Raw genomic sequence first — 23,652 nt, forward strand, 5'->3', positions numbered from 1 at the left:
TACTGTAAAAGCAGAACTACATAATTAAAGATTTAGCTGTGTTCGATTGGGAGAAATGGCAGGTTTGCTACGATATTATATTAAATTAATAGAATATTTATTTTTATATTTAACTGTCACTGAAAGTCGCTGGTCTGGTGTGGTTTATGTTTGGACAATGAAAATAAAACTCAAGTAAAACTCACATATTACCCATTGGCTCCTGGCACCATGGATTTGCATATTGAATGTGTCCTCCTGTCTCTTACACTCACTGTTACTGTGTAGTCATTTCCCCTGAGAGGGTGGGAATCTCCAGGCACCTTACGATTTGATCTTAATTCAAAGGTCTGCAATTCGATTAAAAAACGATTATCGTTGCATCACGATGCATCTTTTTTTATACAGGATTTCTTTTTCCTCATTGCGTGACTACTTTTAAATTATCTAATGATCTTTAATGAATCCAGCTATTTAATAGACTCTTTTGCACTATTACAGAGCTCGTTTTAATTTGTGAATGTGTAAAATTATACATTTTACACATTCAAAACATTAAAAAAAGCTCTGTATATACTCAAAACATTACAGTTGTGCGAATTTTTATAAATACAATACAATTGTTACCATAATTATAACAGTTTATTAGTGTTTTTAATGCAATAAATTAGATGTTTTCATTTATATACCATGCCTGTAACGCTGGGATGAGACGGGAGGCTGATTTAAATGCGGGTAAGAACAAGACTTTAATAAATAACAAATAAACAAATAAACAAACAGGGGAATAACGAATAAATATATATACATAAACAAACAGGGAAAACAAACAAATAGCTAAACTAAACAGATAAGTACAAACAAGGCTAGGGATATATATACAAAGGATAAATACGAAAATATATACAAAATAAACAAAGAAACAAACAGGAAATAAACGTGACTAGAAATAACGTGAATGACAATAAACAAGAGCGAGTAAATATGAAACGTGGAGAAAGCAATAACGTGACGTGACAAAACAACAGGGGAAGGTGCAAAGACCGACGGAGGACAAGGTGGCAGAGGAGGGCTATTTATAGTAACATGAAACACTGAACACCTGGGGAAACAGGTAACGAGGGGCGGAGCTACAAATTACACACACGTGATGGAAAAGTACAAGAGAAACACACTAGGAAACGGGGAAAACACAGGAAAACATAGCGAGGGCGTAACAATGCCAACTAATATCAGATGTTAATGTCTCAGACATTACCATTACCAATTACATAATTACAGGTGCATCTCAAAAAAACTGTTTCAGTAATTCTATTCAAAATGTGAAACTCATATTATATAGATGTATTACACACAGAGTGATCTATTTAAGCATTTATTTTGTTTGATGTTTTGGCAGTGTGGTCAGTGTTCCAAGTCCTGCTGGAAAATGAAATCCGTATCTCCATAAAAGTTGTCAGTAGCAGAGGGAAGCATGAAGTGCTGTAAGATTTTTTGGGAAAGCAAAACTGCACTGACTTTAGACTTCATATATGAAGACAGGTCATCTGCTGGTGTTGATCCACTGTGTTTTATTATCAAGTCTAAAGTCAGTGCACTTTTGTTTTATTAAAATTCACACTACTGTAATGTTTTGAGTAAACAGTAAGTTGGATTTATATAACAAAAAAAGATATCATTATTTAATTTAAAGTTTGCTCCTAATATCATTAGTGAATTGACTGATGAATTGAATTAAATCGTGAATGCATTGTTACCCAGAAATCATTGTTCTCCTGTCTGTTCTTCTTCAGCTCTGTTATAAAGTGTCTCGCTTGCGGAGAGAGACTGGAGCTCCGCTGCACTTCTCAGATTATTCCACAGAGTGCGTTGAGTGCAGCCCCTACCAGGACAGCAGCTTCAGCACCAGGAGGATGGAGAGAGCGTCCGGGGTTCAGGCCGTCCCCGTCACCAGCAGCTCCTCCTCACAGACAGTCTGGTACTGCTATACACCCACACTGTGCACATCTTCCATTAACTAAACCATTATAATAACTATATCTGTAAGAAAACTGCAGCGACTGTAATAAATATATGTAATAAATTTGTTCATTCTTTTTTAGAATTTAAAAAGTGGATTTAAATTTAAAACTGTGTATTAAATTGTAAATAAAAATCATTGTTAGATTGGAAAAATTAAATTACATTTATACTATTGGAGTCAATTACTTTCAATAATGTATGGAGCTTTTAATAAATTCTACACCTCTTACAATACCCTTAAATCCCTTTAACGCTGAATCGTCTCTTTAATCATTTTGCACATCTTATAGCACCTTTAATTGTGTGATGTTTGTTTAACACATTTTACTAAATTAAGTATATAGCATCAAATTTCCCTTTTTTATTAATGTTGACTTTTGATGATACACTTTTTGTGGAGCCTTTGAGATTTTGTTTTGAATTATATACTTTTTTATATTTACATAATAACTAATATATTACCTTTTCATAAATTAATTATAAGCATGCATGGGCCTGATGGCAAACAAAGTAAGAAATTAATTATAAAAAGTATATATATATATATTTAATAAGTTGTGTACAAGCCTTCTTGGGGGACTGCCACGTAATAAACCATTATGATTTTAAAGTTAAGTGTAAATGAATTATTACTCTGTTATATTATCATTAAATCAGTGGCATCAATTGGTTTTAAGATGGCAATAATATTGTTTAGTGCCATTTTTCCTGGCACAATATATTATCCAAAACAAAGTAGTTATCGTAAAAAGGCCCAGTTGTATTTACAATAAACTGTGTGCAATAAACCATTTTAATAAATTCATTATTGCAAAACATTATGGTATTTAAGTAGTAAAAATATGAAATGTATCTGGATATCTAGTTATGTATAATGGCCATTTTAACATATGCTCAAACAGACCCAATATGGTTTAAACAACTGCTATATGCATGTGAAAGATGTTACGACCACAAAAAAAATAAAAAGCTCTTAGAGCTTCTTACACACTGGCAGAATGCTCACTGGCACTATGCTACCATCAAGGCTGTTTCCAGGAGCCGACAGATGGACGTGGCCCTGGGGGAAAGAGTTAAGGTATCTGCAGAGCTTCCGAGAAGCACCTAATGTTAGCGCTGAGTGACTGAACCCGCCGTTGTTTAACAGGAAGCACAAGAGGAACATGTGGACCCAGTACCAACCCCGAGTTCTCGATGAGGAGGAGAAAGAAAACATCCTGCTGTCAAAGAACCTGAAGAACTTCCTCAACTCCGTCACCCTCAGGTCAGATCTCTTTATTACTAAACAAATATTAGTAATTTTTTTGTTCATTGGTAACACTTTACAATAAGGGTACATTAATTAACAGTACTTATGACAGTAATAAACACTGTTAAATGCTTAAATAATGTCTCAATTAATTGTATTATAATAGACACTAATTAAGACATTATTAAACATTATTACATTTTAATGATTAAAGATTACAATACACTTATATATAGTGAAGACAGATAGACAAAGTAAGACAAAGTAAAGTCCCGATAAAAACCTGAAATGCTGGCTTGTTTATTTTACACCACAATGTAGATCAATCAGCACCATCAGTCTTAGATTTTATTGATACAATATTTAAAATTCTCAAAAAAAAACTCAAAATGGTTTTGATTAATTTGTACATTAGCTGCTGTGAATTCATACTGGAAGACTAGTTTTTCTATTGTTTACATTGTTCATGGTTACAGAACAGACAGACAGACAGATTAATTTATTGATAGATAGATAGATAGATAGATAGATAGATAGATAGATAGATAGATAGATAGATAGATAGATAGATAGATAGATAGATAGATAGATAGACAGACAGACAGACAGATAGATATATAGATCAATTTATTGATAGACAGACAGACAGACAGATTAATTTATAGATAGATAGATAGATAGATAGATAGATAGATAGATAGATAGATAGATAGATAGATAGATAGATCAATTTATTGATAGACAGACAGACAGATTAATTTATTGATAGATAGATAGATAGATAGATAGATAGATAGATAGATAGATAGATAGATAGATAGATAGACAGATAGATAGACAGACATATAGATATACAGACAGACAGACAGACAGATTAATTTATTGATAGATAGATAGATAGATAGATAGATAGATAGATAGATAGATAGATAGATAGATAGATAGATAGATAGATCAATTTATTGATAGACAGACAGACAGACAGATTAATTTATTGATGGATAGAAAGATAGATAAACAGACAGACAGACAGACAGACAGATGTATAGATAGATAGATAGATAGATAGATAGATAGATAGATAGATAGATAGATAGATAGATAGATAGATAGATCAATTTATTGATAGACAGACAGATTAATTTATTGATAGATAGATAGATAGATAGATAGATAGATAGATAGATAGATAGATAGATAGATAGACAGACAGACAGATCAATGTATAGATAGATAGATAGATAGATAGATAGATAGATAGATAGATAGATAGATAGATAGATAGATAGACAGACAGACAGACAGACAGATCAATAGATAGATAGATAGATAGATAGATAGATAGATAGATAGATAGATAGATAGATAGATAGATAGATAGATAGATAGATAGATAGATAGATAGATAGATAAACAGACAGACAGAAAGACAGGTAGATACTTTATTTACCCCAGAGTAAAATTCTGGACAACCAGTAGCAGATATACATAGTACACAAAAGAAAGATAAGATATAATGATACATATGAAAATACAATACAATTTAAAGTATAAAAGTAGAGTGACTGATGTCAGCCATACAGAACAGTGAATGAAACTACTTTCTACATGTTTGAAAGCTGTAATTTAGCTGTCAACAGTCTGTAGTTGTTGATCTGCTTCAAAATTGTGCTTTTTAGAGTTAAATATAGCAGTGAATTATTTGTGTGTTACACAACAGAAACATCAGGGGTCTGGAGGGGGGGATCAGGAGACATAAATCATTTATAAATGGCACACACCAAACAGGAGCAATTAATAAGTAAAGTAACCTGTGTGTCTGTGTGTGTCTATGCGCGTGTGTGTGTGTGTGTGTGTCTGTACACGCAGGGTAGAGGTGGCCATTCAGCAGAACATTATCATGAACATGTTTGTGGATGACTGGCGGGACCTGGCGGAGGAGGTTCCTGTGCTGGGGGGGAAAGCTAACACTCAGCTGAAGAAGTACCAATCATTCACTGACCTGAACCACAGCAAGAACAAAACCATCAGCTACATCAACTGGCATCCCGCTGTCAGTGGTAAGAGAAACACACACACACAGCTAAACTGCGTAATTCATGCATCTTTTTGCTTTTACGCATTAGCATTAGCGCTACGTGCTTCTCTCTCGTACCCACACTCTATCTCTTGGTGCAGCTGTGCAGCTATAGCTGCAAAAAAAAACACCAAAAGCAAACCGCCTGGCCTTTTTTTTTTACCTCCTCGACCTGAGCATGAACTTCAGTCCAGCTGTTTACTCTCCACTCCAGCAAAAGATGCTCCACATATGAGCTGCTAACTCATCCATTTCCCTTTATAAAGCTACGAGTCGTCTCTTAAATATGAGTTTTTTTGTTGTTGGTGAGGAAAGATATGTTTATACACGTATCAGTGTGCTCATGCGAGATAGCGTTTTCAGGGACAGATTAGTTCACTTTACACACAGATACAGATCATCTACATTTGTGAATGTGAACCGACAAAATCAGATTTGAGCTTGAGGTGGAAAAAGTACTAAAAAATTGTAATTAAGTAAAGTACCTTTACTTTGGTAAAATTCTACTCAAGTAAAAGTAAAAGTACCCATCTAAAAATCTCTAAAAGTAAAAAAGTACTCAATTTAAAATGTACTTTGAGTAAAAGTTACATAGTTACTTTAATTTTTTATGTAAAAAAAAATCATAAATTAAATATTTTTATTGAACTATTATTCCAAATAATAATTTGTAACTTTCAGGCAGTATTTGTTCAGACCACCCCATAAAACATTTTCAAGAACAAGTGGCATAGGTTTCTATGATCCAATTTTTTTTTCACTGTTAAAAAGTTAAAAAGTTATGGTCATATAGGTGACAATCAACCGTATTTTTATAGTTGTACAGTTCATTATCATGAAAAACATGAAAGCATACAAAAAGAATGTTGATCGGCGCATGCGCAGTGCCGTAAAGAAGCACATATCGATGGGTAGCATAACTTGACAGAACACCGGTTCCCCCGAGCCGCGCGCACAGACAACAGGCTACACAGCTGATTCACACAGCGTCTCTCTTGCTAACCGTAATAAACACTGCTGGGAAAAGTTCAGCTGCGCTGCCATGGAGAACAAAACTTTTTTTTTGTTTTTTTATTCGGACAGTTAGTTTTTTTCCCAGCATTTTATTTTTTACTCATCAACGGGGAGTTTTCCAATGTAGTGAAGTAAACTACTTGTGTCAAAACTGACACAAGAACTTGAGTAAAAATAAAATTACCTAAAGTGAGTAGAACCGATCTTTGCTTTAGACCTAAAAAAGGTACATCCTGAAGTCTGTATGGTTCATCCATAGCTTGTTCTATAGCTTGCCAAGGAGTTAGCGCAGAAGCTAACTCCAGTTAGAACAGTTGCTTGTTTTTCACCCATTGAGAACTCTCTGCACAGATAAAACCCAGATCTATAACTGTTTGTGTGTGTGTTCTGCAGGTGTGATAGCAGTGGCAGTGAGAGAAAGGCTGTCGTATGAGGAGAGGATAGACAGTTCTACTAAACTACTGCTGAACCCTGCTCTTATTCTGTTCTGGAGCTTCTCTGACCCCATCAACCCACAGGTAACACATACACACACACACCTATTGAACTACATCTATTGACCTATCTAATTATATGTTTAGATAACAATATATATACAGCTTTGGAAAAAAACAAAAGACCAATTTAAAATGATGAGTTTCTTTGATTTTACCAAATTGAAAACCTTTGAATATAATCAAGTGGAAGATGGATGATCACAAACCATGAAACCAAGCTGAACTGCTTGAATTTTTGCACCAGAAGTAAAGGCATAAATTTATCCAAAATCAGTGTGTAAGACTGGTGGAGGAGAACATGCCAAGTGCATGAAAACTGTGATTAAAAAACACCAGGAGTATTCCACCAAATATTGAATTCTAAACTCTTTCTACTCTTAAAACATTTATGAATATGAAAGGGTTTTCTTTGCATTACTTTTTTGTTGTTTTAGCCATTTCGAATTTTCTGCAAATAAATGCTATAAATGATAATATTTTTATTAGGGATTTGGGAGAAATGTTGTCCGTAGTTTATAGAATAAAACAGCAATGTTCATTTTATTCAAACATACCTATAAATAGCAAAATCAGAGAAACTGATTCAGAAACTCCAGTGGACTTTTCAAGAGCTGTACATATATAAGAATTTTGGCTTAAACAATCAAATTTGCATCAAACTGTGTTTAAACTGGGTTTTAACTGGGTTTTAGAAACCCCTTACGTCTATTAAAGATAACTGAACAAACAGTTTGGATTATGAAGGTTCAGGCCTTCATTTAGCACCAGGCTAATTTCTGATGTACACACTTCTGTGGCTGTTTGCTACATTAGCTTGTGATGAGTAATGAAACCTGATGAACTGTGTTTGGGGTGAGAGGGAGTGTGTGTGAATCTGACAGCAGGGAGGATGCGGGTGCAGCTGTATTGATCTTTCATGGTTAATGAATTGCAGTCCAGGATGGAAGCTCAGTGCTGGGCTTAAAGCACTGCGGCTTATCCTCGCTGGCCGAATAAGGTTTCATTGTTTCAGCGGGATCGTTTTGCCGTGGCGGTGGGATGGAGGTTTAGAGATGATATTTGGTCTGGAAAAGCTGAAACCCAATCGCTGAGAGTCCGGCAGATGAAAGAGAAAGCTGCTTTGAAATCAAACTCCTCTGACCACAGTTTCTCTCTCTCTCTCTCTCTCTCTCTCTTGCTCTCTCTCTCTCTCTTTTTTTCTGCTTGTCTCTTTCTGCAGTTGATGTTGGAATGTCCGGACGACGTCTTCTGCTTCGAGTTCTGTCCCTCCGACCCAAATATTATTGCTGGAGGCTGTATGAACGGCCAGGTGCGCTGTGTTTTCCCTCTATACACCTTCTACTTTCCCACTAATCCACCCAGCTTAGCTGCTTAGCCTCCGTCTTTTCCTCACACTGACTGTATCTCAGCTTGTGTGGATACTTCAGGTCTATTGCATAATATGATAAAATTAAATACAGTCATATGAAAAAGTTTGGGCACCCCTATTAATCTTAATCATTTTTAGTTCTAAATATTTGGGTGTTTGCAACAGCCATTTCAATTTGATATATCTAATAACTGATGGACACAGTAATATTTCAGGATTGAAATGAGGTTTATTGTACTAACAGAAAATGTGCAATATGCATTAAACCAAAATTTGACCGGTGCAAAAGTATGGGCACCCTTATCATTTGTACCGGTGCAAATTTTCTCACCATTCTTCATCTCTGCCTTTCTGATATTTTTCTTGGCCTGCCACTTCTGGGCTTAACAAGAACTGTCCCTGTGCTCTTCCATTTCCTTACTATGTTCCTCACAGTGGAAACTGACAGGTTAAATCTCTGAGACAACTTTTTGTATCCTTCCCCTGAACAACTATGTTGAACAATCTTTGTTTTTAGATCATGTGAGAGTTGTTTTGATGAGCACATGATGCCACTCTTCAGAGGAGATTCAAATAGGAGAACAACTTGCAATTGGCCACCTTAAATACCTTTTCTCATGATTGGATACACCTGGCTATGAAGTTCAAAGCTCAATGAGGTTACCAAACCAATTTTGTGCTTCAGTAAGTCAGTAAAAAGTAGTTAGTAGTATTCAAATCAATACAATGATAAGGGTGCCCATACTTTTGCACCGGCCAAATTTTGGTTTAATGCATATTGCACATTTTCTGTTAGTACAATAAACCTCATTTCAATCCTGAAATATTACTGTGTCCATCAGTTATTAGATATATCAAACTGAAATGGCTGTTGCAAACACCCAAATATTTAGAACTAAAAATGATTAAGATTAATAGGGGTGCCCAAACTTTTTCATATGACTGTAACAGTCGTGCAAAATAATTTGGACACCCAGCGAAAACATTGAAGATAATGGTGAGAATTGGAGGCCAGACTATATTTGTGATAATTGAGTAAAGTGAATTATTTTTTTTAATAACTGAATAAAAAAACTCTGCAATTAAAGGGCAGTAAATTACCCATAATAATCAGTGTTACTGTATTGTACAGGTGGTACTGTGGGACATCTCCGCCCACATGGAGAGACTGCAGGGCGCTCGTGCTGGAGTCGGAGGAAAGAACAACTTACATGGAAACACACTGGTGGGAAACACAAACACTGCATGACAGAAAACAATTTTTCAGTAATTTAATCAAATCCACACACTAAGAAAAATAAGTACAGATTTTTACATAAAAGAGTACAAAGCTTGTCGCTGGGGCTGTACCTTATATTGAGGTACAAAAAAGTACCTTTCAGTGAAAGTCCTTTTTTGTACCCATATTTTTGTACCAGTAAAGATTATAAAGATTATAAACATTATCATCAACTAAATATGTGTCAAGAACTTGATTATCCAAAATTGTCTGGCTTTCAAATAAAAACTGTGCAATTAAAAAATATATATTGTTTATCAGTACAGTGATACAGAATACTGAATGTACCTTTTGGTTGGTTAAATGGTACAATTCTGTACTTATTGCTGCTAGAAAAGACTTTGTACTTCAGAGGGAACAAATCTGACCCTGTAGACCAATATTGTACCATCGAGGGTAAAATTATGAAGAGTGTACCTTTGAGTACAAAAAGTACTTATATCATACTTTTGATTTTTAGAGTGTACAAGAAAAAAAAAAAAAACATTTACCAGTACCAAAACAAATGTAGACCTAATAAACAGTAAGTGGTTGTTGATGATCTTTGTGTTTTGTGGTGGTGTTAAACAGGGTTTGGTATCTTTTTTACATTTTCGACCAGTACAGTACCTTGAATTAGGTACCGATACCCCCCCAAAAAAAGCAAAAAGCAATAATTATTCTCACACAACAGATTTCTTTAACAACCAACATGAGTAATCTTATTGTCATACTTTTGGATCTTTTTGAAACAATCTACGAGCATGATCGTGGCACTTTATTAAATATCTCATTCCATCGTTTTTTCATTTATTATAAAATGTTTCATCACTTCAAAGCCCCAGAGTCTGCTCTATATCATAAAATCTGATGCGAACGGCACTCGCTTTCACCACTGTTCTGTCGAGTTGAGCTACCTTGTCAAATCATTCTTCCCTAGTGTTTATTTAGGGTCTCAGTAAAACGCAGAATCAACCGGAGATCCAATTTAAACCTAAAGTTAATTACACAATTACACAAGCTAACATTAACTAGCCTGCAGCCCTGCTTTAGCTCTGTCTGTGGGCGGTCCTGAGCCTAGTTGAGGGAAGTCTTGAACGTAGACAGGAGGGTGAAGACTAGCACATGCTTCCTCTGATAAATGTGAAGTCAGCCACCACCTCTTTCAAACTGCTGCTGATGGAAATTTTATAGAGTAGGCAGCCCGAGCAGAGGCAAATTCAGATTACAGTTCTGATACATCAGCTCACAGATGCCTTGTGCTAACCAACATCACCTTGGGAATACAGTGGGGAAAGAGCGCCATCTACCCTCCAAGAGAGAGCAAAGTCAATTCTGCTCTCTCGGACTTCGGCTGCTGATGGCAAGCTGCATGACTTGGGTTCGAACCAGCGATTTCCGGATCATATGGAAAGCTGGAACACTCGGAGCCCCAATGAGTGCTTAAAGTTTAAGTTTAAACCCTTCTTCAGTTTCTTTCCTTTCTCCTCTCACATTTTTTCCTTGTTAATTATTTTTTATTTTGTATTTTGCTTCCTAAAATGGTTAATATGTTTTGTCCTTCTCAGCCACCGTAGTATGGTGGTGTTGTGTGTGTTTGCTGTGCATTGTTTATGATTACACACAGCAGCTGTGCTGGTTGTGAAGCTGGAGGGTCTTTGTGGATGTTGGGGAGGGGGCGGGTTTATTTAATTACCCCACCTTCTAATTGAATTAGAGTGTTTGTTTTTCTTTTTTCAACACACACCTGACATCTGCCCTCACTACACCCCCTGTTTACTCAATAACCTGCATAATGAGCCCCCCTGCAACACACACACGCACACACACACCACAGTCAAACACAGCTGTGACGCAACCCGACTCACTCTAACAGACACCCAAATGGTGCTATTGTATGTGTGTGTGTGTGTGTGTGTGTGTAAATTTACTTAACAGTCTTTGACATTAAACTCCACATCGGTCATCAGTATTATATTAACTAGTTACCATACTAATATTTAAAATATATGTACATAATAATATATAAGTACACATCAAAAAGGCAAGTGTTAAATTAACTCCCACAGGGTTATATAGCTCTCTTTCAATAGTTAAACATTTAAAGAAATACAAATGTGAGTTAAAAAGGAACTCTGACAAGGTGTATATATGAGAAGAAGATTAGTCGATTGATATGATTTTTATTATTTAATTATTATTCAGGACAGGTTAGCGTGTAATTTTCCATTGTATTTCTTAGTGCATTACCAACACTTTATCACAATTTACTGTACAAAGGATGGTAACTTGCTCTTATAGCCTACAATATATTGGCTAGACAAACAACCATTAAACAAAATATAACACAATACCCAATGGAAGGTAGCCCTGGTGGGCAAGATTTCACACTGATGGTAAGTTAGAATCTGGGGGACACACCCATTATGCAAATAACCTGTTTAACTGGGCGGAGTTTAATTAAATCTCTGTGGAGTTGGCCAGTATTTATTGGGTTTAGTGGGATTTAACACTGAAATATTCAACTCTGTTAAATAACTCCAACACTGAACACCATTTAAATCTGAATGAGTTAAAATTACACTTTGAGAGTGAAAATCAACTCTCAGCCGGTTCATTTCAACTCTCCTGTTTTTGCTATGTACATGCGTATAACTACAACTTAAACTTTTAGCACTTTAATCTGAATAACAAAATGTTGCAGATCTGGAAGGAAGGATATGCTGCTCTGAGATCTTTATATTTTATTATAACACAGCAACTTCTTTCAGTTATTAATGTAAAAAATGTCTTTTAAGCCCTATCCGGATGGGATTAGTTTCTCAGGGGGTCCTGGGATCATTTTCTCTTTTATGGGGGTCCTCTGTGATTTATTCTCGTCGGGAACGACCATGTACATGTTTTTCTCAGACATTCTTTGAGAAAATTACAGGCTTAGTTATCTACTGTTTTCACTGAACTCTGAAAGGTAATTTTAGTCCTGTCGGGTTCACATCTCTGAGCTTTGTCTTTTCACGTTTAATAAAAAATCTTTTTGTCCACTGTTACGCACCGTAATTATACTTTACGTGCGTTTTCACAGAGATCCAAATAAACACAACAGCGAGTGGAAATGGAGGAGCTACTGAACAAGATGTCATGTGACTGAGAAAGCCAAAAAACTCACTGATCCTCCTGTTTTTAGAAATTGCAGTCCGGATACAAGAGTTTTATCACTGAAAAAATGTGTGAAATATTTTTCACAAACATCCCCCTGAGATACTAATCCCGTCCAGATAGGGCTTAGTTACTCTAAGGAAATGTAAGAAACACTGCAGTTTTTTATACTGTTACAACTTCTTAAAAATGAATATCAGTGTTATAACTCCATGTTTCTGTCTGTGTGTTTTGTTGGCAGTTGTTTGAAGATGAGGTGACAGACACGCCGGTGGTGCGGTACTGTGCTGTGTCGGGGATTGAAAATGGGCACAAAGCTCCGGTCACTGATATCCAGTGGCTGCCAGACACATTCGAGGTATCTTTGGAACTTATAAGCAGCAGTGTTCCAGTCAAAACTGTGTTTTTGACAGCCACAACAGCACCAAACACAAACACACACACTACCATAATACAAACTACCAAATTAGTGAATCTGCTGTGCTGGTAAAAGGCCATCACTTTAGTAATATCTCAATAAAATCTGCTCCTGGGAATAAAAGCTGAAATATTGATATTATGTCTTATATTTATCTTTTAACGTCAAGCACAAATGTTTTCAGTCTAGGGCAGAAATAAAGGAATTGGCCTCACTGTTCCAAAACTTTTGGAGGGGGCTGTTCATAGTGGAGATGTAATGATCTAATGCTAATTCAAATAAATAGGACACTATGTATAGCCTGACCAACCCATTTCAAGTCCATAATTACATTTAAACAGTTCATTATGTGTGGTTAGGAGCATCTGACCAAAATTGGTAAAATGGTTAATGTGTTAAAACTAGTGGTGTCAATCGATTACAAAATTTACTAAGATTAATCACAACAATAGTCTGTGATTAACTGTGATAATCAAACTTTTTCTTCCTAAGACACAAGATTTTATAATAAATCCAAATTAAGCGCATGCAGTTGTCGTGCAAAAAAATAAATAAAAAAAAACCATATTGTTAACAATTCTGTGTTTTCGCATTAGCCTGTGCGAAATATAATACATATTAGGATATGTATTATTTTTTAACCCCAATCACCTTCCCTTCACCCGAGTCTTTATCTGATCTAAAGTCAACAGCTCTTTTATACTCTGCAGTGAAGCGAACACACACTCTGGTGCTTTTAGGCTTCACAGCTAATTTCCACACGCCGTCGCTGGAGCCACTTAAGCTAAAAGACTCTGAGTGTGTGTGAAAGCTAATGATTGCTTTTAGAGAAGGAGGTCCAGCGCAGCAGATTTAATCAAAGCTGAAAACTGACAGCCTCACTTTACCTTCAGTGAAAGCAATTCAGTTAAAAGCACAGCCTCTTTCACAAACAGCGCGAGAGGTCAAAGAGCAAGCGCGACAGATACTGCCGTGTGGTGTGGTTCATTCTTGACCTCTACAGAAAGCACTCTAGAGGATAACTAGCCATTGTTATGATCTTCTTCTGGGTCTGTAATAGATTTTTGGTTATTGATTGACATTTATTGGGTTAACCAGAGAATGACAGAGGGGACAGAGTGCTCCCGGGGGCTTGAGTAAAGATTACTGACTTCAGAGTGATCCACAAAACATATACTGGCTAACTCTAATTTAGTACACTAAATTCTAGGGTTTCAATAATGTGATTATTTAGTTGTGCTGCCATATTTGGGACCAAATGTCTGACTTTGCCAATGGTCAGTTGTAAAAGATGGCTAAATTAAGCATCATCTATAAATCGATATGTTCTCCTTGGTCTCTCGGTTCATCCACACATACACAGCTTTTAATGTTTTCATGTGTTTTTATAATAATTCAGTTTATAATCTGAGCTTCCTGACAAAAAACAACATAGACTATCTAACTTAGTTAGCTAGCTAATATATTAGCATCCATTCCAACAGTAAAGAAGTTACACAAGAAACACAGTAAACAACATATTAGTTTTCTATTAAAATGGCTTGTCACATGGGTATTATATTAGCTTATCTACCAAGCTCATTTTTCACCAGCAGAGCCACTAGAGGCTGATTTACAAGTTCTTTAATTTTGGTGGAAGTTAAAATTTAAGGATTTAAGGATATCATTTGTTAGCTGGTACTGTCTATAAGAGATTCTAGCAAGGAGAACACCTAGCAAAACTCACATCCCCTAAAACATGAGGAGATTTGGGATTAAAAGCTGGAAGTTGAAATGGATCAGTTTTCTACTGGAGGAAGGGTTAGCTCGGTAGCTAAGCTACGCTAAGCTAATAATTTTGAGGGGATTCTAGCCAAACAAGCCAAGCTCTCTATTCAGAACTGTACATCAGCGGCAGCGTTAGCTTAGCACAGGCTAGCGCTCAACCATGGCATGCTCGCCCGCAGCGCTGGCTGTCTTTTGTGGACAAACGGGAAAGAAAATTGCTCGGCTAATGCTGTCTGACAGCCAGAACGCTAACCAGCCAGGCTAGGCTGAGCTAAGTTAATGCTGAGCTAAAGCAAGCTACGCTAACCTAATCACAGTCCAGCCGGCTAGCTAAAAACAAAACACGACCCAGCAAAACAAGCAGAAATGCTCAAAAATGCGCAGCATTATTTCACGGTCCTAACGTTACCATCTTCACTTATTCCCAATCCTGATTTCGAGCTAACGTTCGTGGTGTTAGTCTGTATAAACCATACACTGTTTTGTAGATAAGTTTTAGTTCTGTTACAGTTGTTGTGGAACTACTTTTTGGCGGAAGGCACAGTCCATATTAAAGCATATTCATTCTTAATTTCTTAAAGTTCTTTGATTTATTTTATTTATTATTTATTAAACACACTCCCTCTTGTGTTATATTGCTTAAACAATCTCTCTCTTTCTATCCCTCTCTTTTTCTGTAGGTGTCTAGGACAGGAATACCACTAGAGAACAAGAATCAGACGTCAGTTCAGATTGTGACCTGTGCTCCTGACTGGTACTGTAATATCCACACACGTATTGTAATATTTACATGTAATTAAAAGGCCTATATAATGGAAACCCACATTTTTTATTTCATATTTACTTGCATTATTTAGTTATTTTTCCTTTCTTGCATATGGCTATCATTTACTCCCCAGTATAGGCAAACCAAACTGCACAACAGCCTCTTTAGAGTTCACCTTGGTTGTTATATCATAACAAATCACATATTTACATATGACCACTAACTTGTTAATGGTTCTGACTGTCTGTCACATATATCCCTGTCCCATCCATATCCAGTTCCGATCCTTTGTTTTTACCACTGTATACTAATGGAGCACCATCTTGTTTTTTTCTTTTTTAATTAGAGTTACAATAAAAAAAAGGTTCTACTACATGTTATGTTATATATTATGTTTCTAAAAGTCAAATGCATTAATAGCTCTGTAGTTAGACAGTTGAGTTTTATGTTACTTAAATAAGAGTGGGCCATCTTCAGTTCTGAAGGACTGAAACCAGCAATATTTGGATTAGACCGAGTATATATCTTATTACTAGTGTGTAGTAACACAATCAGGACAAAGCCTTGGTCTGTTAAGGCAAGGAAATCAGCACATTGTGCTGGTGGGCCCATCGTTGCCCCCACCTTAATGTAATGCATATTTTAATGGGTCATTTATTGGCTTGTTTTAGCCTGATCCAGTTCTGATTTTGTTTTTATTGCAGTGTCCTAGCAAAGCACCTGCTTGTGTCTTTTAAAACACGATTTCTAGTTTCGAATAAGGGAAAATGCAGCATTTTGATGAATAAAACAAGAATAACATGTATAAAGTTCTCTCTGAGAATTGTTCTGGCTTGGTCATAATATTCTAATGAATGTGCATGACTGACAGCTGTCTATCACTAGCTAATAAACATTTCCATGGCAATGTTCACAGCCTTGTTTCGAAGAAGAGTAACTTGGTGAATATTGGGATAGCTTACTAGTTTTATTTAATACTTAATCATTTAAATAATAATTTATACACATTCACTAAAATGGTTGTTATGCGATATCTGACCAGCTCAGCTGTTCCGGTTGCTCAGACTAGAAGAGAGGGCGGAGCTAGTTTGGGAAAATATTTATAAGTAATACTTTAAACATTTACACAGGTTGACTAGTGGAGGAAGAACAGTAACATTTGGTTTCCCATGGACTCTAAAGTCTTAAGATTGGACTCTATATAGATTTATTTATAGAATATGAATACCATTTGATATAAAATGTTACTTTATAGATTATAGAGTTTATTCAATTATTCTGTGATCTGATGTATACTACATATTTAGAATCTTTATCTCATGCCCTTGATGACCTATATGCTTATTTGTGTGTGTGTGTGTGTGTGTGTGTGTGTGTGTGTGTGTGTGTGTTTAAGCTGTGTGATGTTCTGGGACCTGCGTGCTCCTCGGGTTGTGTCTCAGTCTCAGATTGACAGGAAGCAGAAAACTGAGGAGAAAATCCTGGATAACCCACATGGAGTCCCCAACACCTTCAAACATCTCGACCTGACGTGGAAACCTCTCATCAGGGTACAAACACACATACACACACACACACACACACACACACAAACAGACACAGACATTTCTAGCCAGATGCCACCAGTCACCGTAATTTGCCCTACTGTCCTCTGTGGGTGGTAATATGAGCCCTATTTGGTGTATCCATCTCTTGTAATTCACCTGCACCCACTATCAGACCTCATACCAACTCCCACAATTCAATTTTAATCAAGAATTAATTTAAATCGGCTATGTTGAGCATCTCTCTGTCTCTCTCTCTCTCTTTCTCTGTAGGTGACTCTTCCTAAAGTAGACGGCCGAGGTGAATACAGCCCTATGAAGCTCAGTCTGAGAGAGAGCCTATTCAACAGTCCTTCAGGTACAGTGCATGTACAGTACACTGTGAACATATCTGAGCACATCTACACTGACAAAAACAATGTCAGTATTTGTCAGGCAATTGAATTACAGTATTCAAGACAAGAGTCAAGACAAGAGGCAGTCATCTCTCCTTTGCTCAAGCCTAGGCTTAGGGACCAACAGAATGAGCCGATCGGCAGATCTGAGCGACCTTGTTAGGGCGTAAGGCTGGAAAAGTTCAGTAATATAGGCTGGTGCTAAAACTATTCAATGACTGGTAAACAAAGAGCAAGATCTTAAACATCAATCCTAAAACTTACAGGAGGCCAAGGTAGAGCCAATATGTTACAGATGTGTTCTCACTTATGTGTTATTTTTACTGTAGCCTTGAGATGGGCTTTCACTGAAGTTGAACAAAGCCTGAAAGTGAAAAATGAATGTCATCCAAACTGTGATGCCCTTTGAAGACAGTCTAGCTATATTTTTGTAGATTTATATCGCTTTCTTGTAGAGGCACATAAATTTGAGTATTATGTACATACATATGAACGGAGTACCTATTATACATGTTTCCTCAGAATGCTGAGGAGAATACAATATCATCAAGGCTGACAGAAAAAAATCTGTCAGACAGATAAGATCTAACGTAGTAGCCAAACTAATATTACGTACTAACGAATAAATTATTATGGAAACCTAACTGGTTTCAATTGTGGTTAGATTTATTGGGTGGTTAGCATGATGGCTAATCTAGCAAGCAAGCTATCATATGACTGTCCCATCAGAAACACAAACAATATTTGTCTGTTGCTTATGACAAAAGATTCACAATATGCTCTTGTCCACATTATGCTCTGATATTTTACTCTAAATTGCAAATGCAGTGTTAAAGTCTATAGTGCTATTAAAACCACATTCCAGTTCCATTGTATGATTTAAATGATTTTAATATGTATGATTAGAAAAATTTTCTCAATAGTGCCATAAAACGAGAACATGGATCTGTTTCAGTGACAGCTTTTGGCTTCAGAAGAATCCAAAGTGTTCACAAACTTATGACTGCACCCTGGCCTCTGAGTACAGCAAACCAGATAATGTGTTCATTAACACCCCTGTGAGAAAAAGCTGCATTATGCGACACTAGTAGGGAACAGGGGTGTCACCATGTTTCCTTCCTAACTCAGCGGAGAGACCTGCTGAGTGTACGTAAAACAATTTACGTACACTCAGCAGGTCTCGCCGCTGAGTGTACGTAAATTGTTTTAACGCGATAAATGTGCAGGCTACAGGCCGATAATACTCACCTCTTAAAGACAAAAGAGCTAGCGCTTAGCATAGTTAGTGGGTAATGCTAATACTGCTCCAGCAGTGCTAGCTGGGGTTAGCAGCAGACTACAGGCCGATAATACTCACCTCTGAACGACAAAAGATCTAGCACTTAGCGTGGTTAGCATGTAATGCTAATGCTGCTCCAGCAGTGCTAGCTGGGGTTAGCAGCAGACTACAGGCCAATAATACTCACTTCTAAACGGCAAAAGAGTTAGCGCTTAGAACGATTAGTGGCTAATGCTAATACTGCTCCAGCCTGAAAATCCTTTATATTGCTGCACTTTAGCAGAGCATCTTTACTGCTCCTTACAACCTGACTGGTAAAATTCATACATAAGGTGCACCGGATTATAAGGCGATTTTTGGGGAAATTAAAGGATTTTCCCAATTTTTTAAAGGTGATCTAGCTAACAGACTCAATTCATGGAAAAGTTAAAGCAAAATATCCCTTTACACATGCATTTACACACATGTTCATACATACAATAGTTCTACTGTACACCCACTGACCTTTACATACTGATCTCTGAACAGTGTAGTGAGTACCGCACCTCTTTTTAGAAAAACATGGTTCTAGGTAAGCAGCGAGTGCTTACACAGTGCTAACACTCAAGGTAAGCAGTGCCCACCCAAATCTCTGAAAACCAACACACACACACACACCACACCCTGTCCTCACACACACAGGGGGCTTTGTAAGACCCCATTCACACCCTCTTTAATTCACCTAAACTGCCCCTCCCCCCGCTGTGTGGAAACACTCTCAGTAAGATCAGGTGCGGCTCAGGACCACGCCGGTTCTCCCGTCCACCCTCGTATAAAAACATTCCCCAGATTACTGCTCACACACACACACACACACACCTCTGAAAGTGTTGGGGTCGAGTTCGTCTCGTTGGGGTAATAAGTAAATTCAGGATTAGGTTGAATAATTTAAGCAGCTCTGGAGTGCAGCTAATCTAATAATCTAATGGATTTTGATAGTCTTTTGTGGATCATTTTATCTAATTTATTTTACATTATTAATGTACAAAAGTTTGGACACACCATCTCATTCAATGTTTAATGTATTTCCTACATTGTAGTTTAATATTGAAGCCATGAAAACAATTAAGGGACACATATGTCCCGTAACACATATGCAAACAGTGAAATAAAGTGTTTGTCCTCCACAATCTCTTGACCGAAACCTGATCATGAGAAGAGGTGTGTCCAAACTGGTAATGTATTGGTTAATGTAATGGATTAGATCATAATTGAGATAAAAAAAAGTATATATATATATATATATATATATATATATTATTATTTTTTTTTTTTTTAAAGATGAAAATGTTTTCAGAATTAACTATTTTCAGTAAGTAAGTTCTCTTTTTTTGTTTTGCCCAAACTATTCCATAATTCCCAGAATTTATTTTGTTTAATAGAATTTATTCTATTTTTCGAGAGTTTTGTTGGTTTGATTGTTTATATTGTTTTAGGGTTTTGAAGTATTTTAATGTCAATTGGGGGGTCTATGGTTGTCTGTCTTTTAGGTTTGACTCTTTTCTTAATTCCTTTTGGACAGATCTGCATTCATGATCAAACCATTTTTCTTGTTTTTGTCCGCCATATTAGCTGGTTTATGGAAAATGTTAATGTTATTAATTTACAGTGGGGGCTCTGAGTGTTCCAGTAGACTAAGGTGCTGCCACTATGATTTTTTAAGTTTTAAGTTTTTCGGATACAATCCGGGTTAGCACCCGAACATCCCTTTCAGACAGCTTCCTCTTACAGTGTCCACAGTTAATCCTGTTGGATGTGGTTGGTCCTTCTTGGTGGTATGCTGACATTACCCTGGATACCGTGACTCTTGATACATCACAAAGACTTGCTGTCTTGGTCACAGATGTTCCAGCAAGACGTGCACCAACAATTTGTCCTCTTTTGAACTCTGGTATGTCACCCATAATGTTGTGTGCATTGCAACATTTTGAGCAAAACTGTGCTCTTACCCTGCTAACTGAACCTTCACACTCTTACACGCTCTTACTGGTGCAATGTGCAATTAATGAAGATTGGCCACCAGGCTGCTCCAATTTAACCATGAAACCTCCCACACTAAAATGACAGGTGTTTCAGTTTCATTGTGTAACCCCTGTACAATCCTCAGGCCCCGCAGAGATGTAGTAGTTATTTACTGGTTGTGTTTACAGTGATGTCCAGGTTGTTTCTGGTTTTGAGGATTGGTGTGAGGTACAGAAAGCTTCAGCCAAACACATGTTAATTTCTCTCTGTATCTCTCTCTCTCTTTCTCTCTTAGAGAAGTTTCTGGCTGGAGAAGAAAGGCCAGAGGTTCTCCAGTATTCCCAGCTCAGCGTGCCCTCACCCAAAAACTCCCAGCAGCTGGAGGACATCAGCTCCAAGTTCTATGTGGGCACTGAGGTGAGTGTCCATGTATACAATCATCATCTAATAAATGCACCTAGAAGAATGTGTGGGATTGTAGAAGAAATATACTGTGTGTGTGTGTGTGTGTGTGTGTGTGTATGCGTGTTTAGTTTATCAGTTTATTAACATAAGAAAAACCATCCAATTGTCCTTTTAGGATGGAGAGATTGTCTACACAGACTGGAAACTAGAGAAGGACAACGAATCAGGACGACTCTTCAGTAAGAGAACCACACACACAAACATACACACACACACACACACAACTACAGACACAATTTCTTTCACATTCCTTAAAAAATATTGTCATTTAGAGCGTTTATTTGCAGAAAATAAGAATGGCTAAAAGTATAAAAGATCCAGAGCTTTCAGACGACAAATAATTCAAAGAAAACAAGTTCATTTTCATAAAGTTTTAGGAGTTCAGAAATCAATATTTGGTGGAATAACACTGTTTTTTAATCACAGTTTTCATGCATCTTGGCATGTTCTCCTCCACCAGTCTAATATGGTTTATAGTCACCTATATGACCATAACTTTTTAATTTTTAACAGTAAAGAAAAAAATGGATGATAGAAACCTATGCCACTTGTTCTTAAAAATGTTTTATGCGGTGGTCTGAACAGATACTGCCTGAAAGGTCCAAATTATTTAACCTAATAATTATTTAATTTATAATTTGTTGTACTTTTTTACATCAAATAAATAAAAGTAACTATGTAACTTTTACTCAAATTACATTTTAAATTGAGTACTTTTACTTTTACTTAAGTAGAATTTTAGCTACTTAATTTTAGCTTAAGTAAAACCACGGAGCTGTCAGCTAGCAGTTTGTCCCACATGGCTTGTTTTAACAGTTATATATACTTGCTTCTGAATGGCGAAAGAGCTAGCACTGTGGCTAGCAGCTAATGCTCATGCTTTACTGCTGTACTTCAATGGAGTGGCTTTACTTTACTGCTTCTTAAGACCTGACTGGTAGAATTCATAAATAGGACGCACCGGATTATAAGGCACCATACTGGTTTTTGGGATAATTAAAGGATTTTAAGAGCACCTTATATTCCAAAAAAATAGGGTAAGTCTAATTACCCTATTTAGACTTTAGGGGGGGGGGTATTTGAGAGTGTAGAACACATACAGTATGCTTCAATACAAATATAGACTCCACATATTAATAATGTATCGCAATATAAACAATATATTTTGATATCAATAATTTGTTCCACCCCTACTGGAAGCAGTGTGTTGTTGAGCTGCGAGTGTCTGGTGAGTAACTCCATCTGTGGTGAATTAAACAGTGCTCACATTGTCTGATCCACAGAGTAATCAGACAGTATTAATGCAGCAGTGATTGTGGTCTCTCGTTCCCGTCACTGAGCTTTACTTTAACAGCAGCAGTAATAAAAGCAGAACATGGCGAGCTCAGTCTGACGGCTTCTGGCAGGAGAAACGGCGGCTGATTCGACTGGAAGCTCTGCCCCCGAGCACAGAGCTGAGCAATTTGGAGTAATTACGGCAACGAGTCGCTCACGCGGTGCCCACACACACTCATCTACGCCCCCATACACTCCTGTTCCATCACTCAGCTGCTGCAGAATGCTGGAGCTCTGGATTCATTAGTAGATCATTATCTGGGTGGACCATTAATAAAGGGTTAATGAGGCTATGATGTGTATTAGAGTGATAAGATTGAGTTAATGAGGGGAGGTTTAATGTAGAGCTGGGAAATATGACGAAATGTTTATCGTATTTTGATAAATAGAGTTAAATTTGACACTTTCCCGGATAACAGTTCAGTGGTTAAAAAACTACCACATATGGACCACTAGCAAAGCAATGCTTCAAAATAATAAATGGACCAATTACAAAGCTGCAAAAATGAATAAACCAATAATATTGCAGATAGATTGAATAGACCAATAGCAATGTACCAAAGTTATGAATGGACCTTTAGAAAGATGTTGCTGTTTCTGAGATATAATGACATAAACAGTTGCAGTATTGGTCTGCAATAGCACTGACAGAAAAGCCTTACAGAGTTAAATTTAACACTCTCCCATATAACATACAGGGGTTGGACAATGAAACTGAAACCCCTGGTTTTAGACCACAAAAATGTATTGTCCCGACAGACAGTTCAGGTGGAAACAGGAGAGTTGAGGTGCACATTGAATTCTGCCGTGATTTGGGCAGCCGTGGTTTTATATTTTTTGGATACAATCCGGGTTAGCACCCGAACATCCCTTTCAGACAGCTTCCTCTTACAGCGTCCACAGTTAATCCTGTTGGATGTGGTTGGTCCTTCTTGGTGGTAAATGCTGACATTACCCTGGATACCGTGGATCTTGATACATCACAAAGACTTGCTGTCTTGGTCACAGATGCTCCAGCAAGACGTGCACCAACAATTTGTCCTCTTTTAAATTCTGGTATG

The 23,652-nt window shown here is 36.9% G+C and overlaps 1 protein-coding gene across 2 annotated transcripts in view; it reads left to right on the top strand.

The window, feature by feature from the left end:
• The window catches only part of dnai3 (dynein axonemal intermediate chain 3), a 51,307-nt gene that overhangs the window by 16,445 nt on the left and 11,210 nt on the right, over positions 1 to 23,652 (top strand). For both annotated transcript variants that reach the window (XM_022677286.2, XM_022677287.2), the window contains 12 exons: positions 1,773 to 1,957; positions 3,149 to 3,265; positions 5,120 to 5,310; positions 6,735 to 6,859; positions 8,058 to 8,147; positions 9,340 to 9,432; positions 12,863 to 12,979; positions 15,487 to 15,560; positions 16,969 to 17,122; positions 17,390 to 17,474; positions 21,087 to 21,208; positions 21,372 to 21,435. In XM_022677286.2, the coding sequence (XP_022533007.2) occupies positions 1,773 to 1,957; positions 3,149 to 3,265; positions 5,120 to 5,310; positions 6,735 to 6,859; positions 8,058 to 8,147; positions 9,340 to 9,432; positions 12,863 to 12,979; positions 15,487 to 15,560; positions 16,969 to 17,122; positions 17,390 to 17,474; positions 21,087 to 21,208; positions 21,372 to 21,435 (1,417 nt within the window). The remainder of the gene's footprint in view (positions 1 to 1,772; positions 1,958 to 3,148; positions 3,266 to 5,119; positions 5,311 to 6,734; positions 6,860 to 8,057; positions 8,148 to 9,339; positions 9,433 to 12,862; positions 12,980 to 15,486; positions 15,561 to 16,968; positions 17,123 to 17,389; positions 17,475 to 21,086; positions 21,209 to 21,371; positions 21,436 to 23,652) is intronic.

The sequence above is a fragment of the Astyanax mexicanus genome, chromosome 13 (genome assembly GCF_023375975.1).
Source record: "Astyanax mexicanus isolate ESR-SI-001 chromosome 13, AstMex3_surface, whole genome shotgun sequence".
NCBI classification, from domain to species: domain Eukaryota; kingdom Metazoa; phylum Chordata; class Actinopteri; order Characiformes; family Acestrorhamphidae; genus Astyanax; species Astyanax mexicanus.